The sequence below is a fragment of the Orycteropus afer genome, unplaced genomic scaffold (assembly GCF_000298275.1).
Source record: "Orycteropus afer afer isolate SDZICR_OR568_19922 unplaced genomic scaffold, OryAfe1.0 scaffold00741, whole genome shotgun sequence".
Lineage (NCBI taxonomy): Eukaryota > Metazoa > Chordata > Mammalia > Tubulidentata > Orycteropodidae > Orycteropus > Orycteropus afer.
The window spans coordinates 80,546-88,990 of NW_006922328.1; the positions used below are offsets into that span (position 1 = coordinate 80,546).

Sequence of the window (8,445 nt, forward strand, 5' to 3'; positions counted from 1 at the left end):
TATATATGTATATAAGCCCTAGTGGCATAGTGCCTAAGGCATCTGACTGCTAACCAGAAGGCTGGTGGTTCAAACCCACCAGCCACTCCTCTGAAGGAAGGTTGGGCAATCTACTTCCATAGAGATACCACTTTAGAAACCCAAGGAGAGATCGCTATGAGTCGGATCCACCTCCACGGCAGTCAAGTCACTGAGTTTAGTTTTTGGTATAGATGGATAGCTAGATACATATCTGTTTGAAAGTTCCACATAACAATTTCTTTACTCCATACAGTTTATGCTGGTATTTTCTATTCTGTTTTGTTTTGTTTAACACAGAAATGCTGATCGTGTTCCTCTAATGTGACTTTACAACCCATGAGTGGATTGTGAACTGTAGCATACAGAGAACACTGTTCTATGGAGTTCTGTAAAGGCTTGAAGCCGAGGGCAGGGGTTACTCCCTGTCCTGTGGCTGTGCTGAGTCCTCTTCAACGTGGCATCCTTTGTAGGTGGAAAAGAATATTCTCCTGGAAGAAAAGATCCAAGTTCTCCAGCAGCAGAACGAAGACCTCAAAGCCAGGATCGACCAGAACACCGTCGTCACAAGGTAGGGGAGCCTGCGTGTCCAAGTTCACAAAGCGTAAGTCATGTACAAGGTCACCGTGCTCTTGAGCGTCTTCCAGGGCTCTGTGTTTGCCTCAAAGTGCAGCTTTACCTCTCTCCTCTGAGCTGTGAGCCTGCACACACTGTTTCTTGGCATGTCGCATAGGAACAGAAGCATAGAAACCGGCCACCGCACCACCTCACCTTATGGCTTGGCTCTTATCAGTGGATCCTAAACCAAAACACAAAACCCACTGTTGTTGAGTTGATTCCAATTCTCAATTCCACTATAGGATAGAGTAGCACTGCCCCATGGGGTTTTCAGTGGATTCTACCACAGGAGAAATGAGGGGAACCAGCAAACATGTGCAGCAGGGACCTCCCACATGCTGGGACTTTATGGCATTCATCTCTGAAGGAGACCAGGCCCCTGGAGGTTTCAAGAGGAACGCCCCTGAGTGTTCCCGGGCAAACAAGGCCCTAGTGATTGTGCCAGGCCTTCCTAAGCTTGCATTGTCCTCTGGGCCAGCCTAGAGGAGGCAGTGCAGACATGCTGGAAGGAAACACAATAGCTGAGCACGGTGGGTCCTCAGGGATGACGCCTGCATGAATAACAGCCGACATAAGGCAGGTGTCCAAAATGTGAAGATAAGGCATATCCCCACTTTCCCACTTCATCATGCTGACGCCAGCCCACAGACATGGCACTTTCTCTCTCTGGCCCTAACCACCCAGAGTCTAGTCTCCAGTTAGGACCTGTCCTGCCAGCCTCTCTGCTAGTTCCCACGGCTCCCGGTAGGATCCAGAATTTGCTGGAATGGTTCACAGAACTCACAGAATCTACCTCTAGTTACAAAAAAAAAAATCATTGCCATGGAGTTGATTCTGACTCACAGCGCCCTTAGAGGACAGAGTGGAACTGCCTCACAGGGTTTCCAAGGCTGTCAGTCTTCACAGAAGCAAAGCCCAAACCACACCCACTGCCGTGGAGTCAATTCTGACTCACAGCGCCCCTAGAGGACAGAGTGGAATTGCTCCCACAGGGTTTCCAAGGCTGTAAGTCTTTACAGAAACAGACTGCCTCTTCTTTCTCCCACAGAGCAGTTGGTAGGTTTGAACCACCAACCTTTCAGTTAGTAGATGAATGCTTTAACTACTACCCTACCAGAGCTCCTCCTATACTTACAGTTGCCCAGTTATTATAACCAGGAAAGAGAGAAGTGAAGAGACCAGACAATGTCTGGGAGAGCTCCTAGCACAGGGCTGTCATTGTACCCAGGGGTGGGCAGCACCCTCTCCCATTCAAGGCTGTTCTCCCCAATGTAGGAAGCCCCAAAAGAAGCCCAGGGTCCTGCGGGCATGGGACCTCACGGAGTATCTGAGGTTGAGGCCTTAATTCATAGTTGGTTCAGTCCACCCAGTGAATATGTCTGACTAAATACAGCAGCCCCCTCCGTTCCTGAGGCCGATTGCCAGGGAGGGGCACACGTGTTTACACTTGGCCTGGCTGTTTCAGAAAGAACCACAACCCCTGCCATCGAGTCAATTCCAACTCATAGCAACCCCCATTGGGTTTCTGTGGTGGTTATGTTTGTGTGTCAACGTGGCTGGGCCTGGCTGAGCAGCTGGGCAGCTGGTGGTAGTTATTCCCCATTAGGAGACTGGCAATCAGCTCCATGGTGGGATCTACCACAAGCAGCTGAGTAGCTGCCTTTGGGATGTGGTCTGCTTCCTGTGTATAAGGAGAAGCCTTGGGAATGGTCTCTAGCCTGTGGCACGCTTGGACCCTGCATGGAGCCGTGTCGTTGCTCAGCAGCCTGCCATGCTCTGCCGACCTTGGGACTTTCAACGGACTTAAGTTAATGGCCTGCCGTGTGGTTTGGTAACATCGGGACTGTGCCGTTTTACTTGTCAAACTTGGGCTTCTCAGCCTCAGCAGCCAGCAGCTGTCTGAGTGAAGAAACGCCTCTAGCTCCAGTGGGCCGGGAGCAGGAGGCAGAGCTGGACCCCAAGGTTGAGGGGCTTTCACCCAGCCCCTAGAGCCTGGCACTTTGAACTTGGACTTAAAGCCTCCAAATTGTAAGAATAAACTCCTGTTTGTTAAGGCCATCCCATTTGTGGTATATTCTTGTCAGAGCGGCACCAGGGAACCAGGACGGTTTCCAAGGCTGTAAAAAGGTAGATTGCCCCATCTTCCTCCTGCAAAGCAGCTGGTGGGTTTGAAGCAGCCGTCTTCTGGTGAGCAGCCAAATGGGTAAGGACCCACTGCACCACCAGAGCTCCCAGAAAGACAGGGAGCATCTCAATTGCTCAGGCTGTTTTAAAAAACCAGAGACAGAAAAAACAAACTTGGTTCTTTGCCGCACACACCCAGCCAGCATCCAGAACTATATCTTGTGCGTCTTGGGTCCTACCTTCCCAGGACCCTGTCCTGCCCTCCAAAGAAGGAGAAGGAAACATCTCCCTTTTACTGCTCAGAGTTGAGGAACAGCGAGGCATTTGACTTTCGGGTATTTTGTCCCTGAGGGCTGGCCCTCGGCTCTTAGCTCTGAGCCTGCAACGGGACCGTGCCTCCCAGCGTGTTCGAGTTGGTCACTCTGTGCGCACACACAGACACACAGCCAGTGCCACCCTAGCTGAGCTCCATATACCTGCCTTCAGTTGTTCCCCAGAGACACACAGGGGAGACTGTGCTGGAGACTAGCAAGTTCTGCCCCTGGTCCCCCTAAAGTCGCGGAAGCAGGCCCATCCTCAGGGTGAGAGCAAGCCCCTGCCAACCCGAGCAACAAGGCCCCACACCCAGAAACCTGCACGGACGCTCTTGAGAGCGGTGGAGGCATTGCCCCAGGAGGATGACTCTCTGGGCCTCAACCCATCCAGTGGGCAGTGCACGTGTTCTTCTCCTCATCGATTCCTCAGAGGGGCTGTCAGTTCCAAAAGTTGCCACAATGAAAGCAACTTGGGCTCACGACAAACCAGTCCCACTGGCATTGAGTCGATTCCAACTCACAGCAACCCTATAGGATAGAGTAGGACTTCCCCACAGGGTTTCCCAGGCTGTAAGCTTTCTCCCGTGGAGCGGCTAGTGGGTTCGAACTGCCAGCCTATCAGTTATCTGAGCGTGTAACCACTGTGCCACCAGGGCTCCTTGAGGGCTTTGTAACAGAGGGCACAAAAGCATGGATGTGTTTTCCACTCAGCGTCCTTTCTCAATGAGCATTAAGTGAACATCTCCTGCAGGCCAAGCGCCAGGCTGGACACTGGGTTCACTGATGGGAAGGCTTGGTGTTTGTCCTCCAAGCCCGCAGATGGTTAGCCAATCTGTAGCAGAGGCAGGGGCTGCCACATGGGTGCTGCGAGGCAGGTGCAGGCATTCTCAGGCAGCTTGGTGCATCAGAGAGGCTCTGCGCAGTGGCCTCCTCCAAGCTGTCAGGATTGCTGGTGGCTGACTACGCATGCCTGCCCTTCCCTGCTGCACTCAGGCCTGCTCTCCACCGCCCCTTCTCCTCTTTAGCCCTGGTCCCTGGAGGACAACTAGCTCCTCCCATGTCCCGGGCAGAGGCACTGTGACCTGGCTAGGTTTGGGTGGAGAGGATCCGGAATGGATGTGGCAATGGGACACGGGCAAACTGTGTTTCCTCTGAGCTTCTTGGTTACTGTGGGTCTGGCTTGTCCCTGTCTCCCTTTGCCCAGCACCCACTGGCTTGACGAATCCCAAGTTCATGAGCGCCCTCTGCTGATGCGTCTTCCTCCCCTTGCAGACAGCTGTCAGAGGAGAACGCGAATCTTCAGGAATACGTGGAGAAGGAAACCCAGGAAAAGAAGAGGTTAAGCCGAACCAACGAAGAGCTGCTTTGGAAACTCCAAACTGGGGACCCGACAAGCCCAGTCAAACTGTCTCCCACGTCCCCCATTTACCGTTGCTCCTCCTCTGGTCCCCCGTCTCCTGCCAGAGTCAGCATGACACCCAGATGACGCTCCCATGCAGCCTGCAGTACCCGGCTGGCTTCTCCGTCCACTGAGCGCTTCCATCCCAAGAGAGAATTAGCCAGATTAGCTGGTGGCCCAGCGCGGGTCCTGCACGCTTGCTCAATAACAGCATAACTGGGTCCTAGCAGAGCCCTCTTCCAATTCCCGGGTACGACTGTCTTGGTGTTGGCACACATGTAGGCATAGTGCAATGTGCAGACGTGTGACCAGAGTTGGAGCCTAAAGAAACACAACTACGACAACCACTTGCTCATTAGCGAGGAACTTCCACTGCAGAATTTCAGGTTAGTTACAGATAGCTCCATGCAGAATCTACCTGGGCGAATCCTTGTGCGCTGCGTCACAATGTGTGTGCATTTGGACACGTGCACACACAGGCAGCCATTGCATTTTTTTATAACAAGAAGTGCTGGCATATTTTAATGATGGTCAGCAGTTTTGTAACTCGTGCCTCAAAATCATTGGGAAATGAAAATGCATTTCTATCCAGCTTCCCAGGAATATTTCTACCCAAAATTGAAAAAAAAAAAAAAAATACAGAGAAGAAGCGCCTTGCAAACTACCGCCACATGGGACTCTTAACACGCACACCAGCGATTCGTGAAATGGTCACTGCCTTTGGAACAGTCGGCTTTGTAGTCAACGTGATGTAAGCTCGCTGTCATTTCATCTGCAGGTTTGAATTACGAACACTCCTGTCATGAGTTGGGGACCCCGGAGGGACTTAGTGTTCTGAGGATAGGAGTCATTGACAGGGAGTGACTCATCTGTAGTCAATTCAACACAAGTTTTGCTTTTCTCCTAAATGGCATCTTGGAATCCGTCATTAAGCTGTTGCCTCCTCGGGAAACACATGGAGGACCATGACCTTCTAGGCTGAGGGTGGGTATGACCTTGGCAACGACCGCATTGTCAGGGTCCATATTTGGATGGGGCACAGAGTAGGAAAGCATTCCACTTGGTGTGCTCCGAGGTGATATTGTAAGTGGTCACTCCACCAAGATGGGACCCTTGGTCAGGCCCCACCTCATAGGCAGCGCCCCCCATCAGTTTGCTTCTATAACTCAGTCCCCATCAGTGCACATGGAGGTGCCTCCGGGGTTCCCACAGGGGCTTTGAGAAGACCGAATTCTGAGCTCTGTTAGGTCATCATGCAACATCCCAGATGATCGTGCAAAGCCCCTTACGAATAGGGGTCCCCATCTGGGGCCCAGCAGGGCCTCCCAGAGGAGGCCAGTGAAGCAGCCAGCCAGCATCCCAGGCTTCTGGGCTGGTGCTCAGCTCTGATACGGTAGCGTTAGAATGTGAGAGGTGTTCACGTAGTGCTGTACAAGACTAGGAGCATGACACACAAGAGAAAGAGTAGTTTTAACAGTTGAAATGGTGTTGATATGATGCCTTGTTCCTGTTTCCTGTGTGTGACAAAGACCCTGCACTTTTCTCCCCAAGACCCCGAAAAAAGCGTTCTAAGCACACACCTGTCTTTGCGCATGCCTGAGGCAAGAAGAGCCAGGCAGGAATCCTGTGTGGCCAAAGCTGTGAAGAAATGGCCCACTGAAGGGGGTTGGCCCACCTACATGGTGCACACGTGTCCTACCCCAGAGCCTGGTGGTGTGCCCCTAGCATGCTTCAAAGTTGGGCTGGCGGGCCTCAGGTACACCCTATGTACTGCAAACCTTCCAGGGGACTTCTGCCCATCCCAGGACCTACACAGTAATTACACACGGAAGACATTTCCTGTTTCCTTTAGTGGCACCCTCTGCACGATGCTGTGACCTCAAGGTAGGCGTTGAGTTAGACTAGAGCACGCCCCATGACTGGCCCTGTTGACAGACGTATTTATTTATTCCCTGGGCAGGCATGGCTTGCAGACACATGCCCAGCCCCATTCTAGATGTGCCCTTCAAAGTGCAGTGACACAGCAATACAGACTCCGCTGTTAGGTTAGGACATCGCGCCTGTGGTCGAAATGTCGTAGCAGCGTTAGGACTCCTGAGGTGGACTTGAACTTTGCCCTAACTAGCCCTGACCTTGGTACTTGAGTGGTTTTCCACATTGCCCTGGCTTCCTCTTCCCCATCATGGACTTTCATCACGGATGCCTCCTGACCTCTCGGGATACATAGGGCAGCGGCTGCTACGCCCCCTCGCGGCCACTTCCAACCACGCGTCTTTACGAACCGGACCTCTCGCAACATGGAAGTCTTCTTGTCTGCCTCCGCCAACGTGCCACAGGCCCCGCCTGCCTCAGCCATGCCCACCAAACATCACCATCTCTTCCTGTCACTTGGGAGAAGTGTCTGTGCCCCAGCCCGGCCCCCTGCTCACCATGTGCTGGGACTCGGCTCTGGGCGGACGCTGGGCAGGGTGGGGGAGCTAGAGGGCAGGCGCGTGATGTTATCACGCGAAGTCACACCTCTCCTTTTCCCACTCCCACACTCTGTGTTGCATATTTGTGTTTACTTCTAAAGCATATTAAAATTAACGCGTGGACTGACTGTGATATCCACTTGCTGTAAACAGGACCCCTGCCCCGGACTCAGCGAGCCCAGTGTCTTCCTGCCCGTGTCTCCAAGGTAGGATCTCCAGCACCCACACACACACACCACCGTGCTGTGGGCATTGGGGGGCTCGGTGGCTGTGCTCTTCAAGGCCATGTAGTAGGTTGGGATGGGGTGGAGTCGGCCAGAAACAGAACACAAAAGACTGCCTTCCGTCCCATTGTCCTCTATCTCAAATTCAGACCTAGATGGGTCTACCCCAAAGAGCGCTTGATTCGACTGGAAGTCAGTCCATCTGTATGTGCACCAAAGAGCTCTGGTGGCATGGTGGTGGAAGCATTCAGCTGCTAAACAAAAGGTCAGCAGTTCGAACCCACCAGCTGCTCCATGGGCTAAACATGAGGCAGTCAGCTTCCCCCAAAATTGACTGCCTTAGAAATTCTGGGGCAGTTGCACTCTGTCCTCTAGGGCGCTGTGAATTGGAATTGACACCACGGCAGCGGGTTTGGTTTGGGCTTTGCTTCTGTAAAGATTGACAGCCTTGGAAACCCTGTGGTGCAGTTCCTCTCTGTCCTCTAGGGGCGCTGTGGGTCAGAATCAACTCCACGGCAGTGGGTGTGGTTTGGGCTTTGCTTCCATAAAGATGACAGCCTTGGAGACCCTGTGGGGCAGTTCCACTCTGTCCTCTAGGGACGCTGTGAGTCAGAATCGACTCCACGGCAGTGGGTTTGGTTTGGGCTTTGCTTCCATAAAGATGACAGCCTTGGAGACCCTGTGGGGCAGTTCCACTCTGTCCTCTAGGGGCGCTGTGGGTCAGAATGGACTCCATGGCAGTGGGTTTGGTTTGGGCTTTGCTTCTGTGAAGACTGACAGCCTGGGAAACCCTGTGGGGCAGTTCCACTCTATCCTCTAGGGGCGCTGTGGGTCAGAATGGACTCCATGGCAGTGGGTGTGGTTTGGGCTTTGCTTCTGTGAAGACTGACAGCCTGGGAAACCCTGTGTGGCAGTTCCACTCTGTCCTCTAGGGGCGCTGTGGGTCAGAATGGACTCCATGGCGGTGGGTGTGGTTTGGGCTTTGCTTCTGTGAAGACTGACAGCCTGGGAAACCCTGTGGGGCAGTTCCACTCTGTCCTCTAAGGGCGCTGTGGGTCAGAATGGACTCCATGGCAGTGGGTGTGGTTTGGGCTTTGCTTCCATAAAGATGACAGCCTTGGAAACCCTGTGGTGCAGTCCCACGCTGTCCTCTAGGGGCGCTGTGAGTCAGAATGGACTCCACGGTAGTGGGTGTGGTTTGGGCTTTGCTTCTGTGAAGACTGACAGCCTTGGAGACCCTGTGGGGCAGTTCCACTCTGTCCTCTAGGGGCGCTGTG

At 53.1% G+C, this 8,445-nt stretch overlaps 1 protein-coding gene across 1 annotated transcript in view; it reads left to right on the top strand.

Annotated features, from left to right (window-relative positions):
- Positions 1–4,560, top strand: part of LOC103211434 (microtubule associated scaffold protein 2) — a gene marked incomplete at its 5' end in the record, with an annotated part of 84,336 nt that extends 79,776 nt beyond the window's left edge. Inside the window, 2 exons of the mRNA XM_007957378.1 lie at positions 492–589; positions 4,347–4,560. Of these exons, the coding sequence (XP_007955569.1) occupies positions 492–589; positions 4,347–4,560 (312 nt within the window). The remainder of the gene's footprint in view (positions 1–491; positions 590–4,346) is intronic.
- Between the last annotated feature and the right edge of the window lie 3,885 nt (positions 4,561–8,445).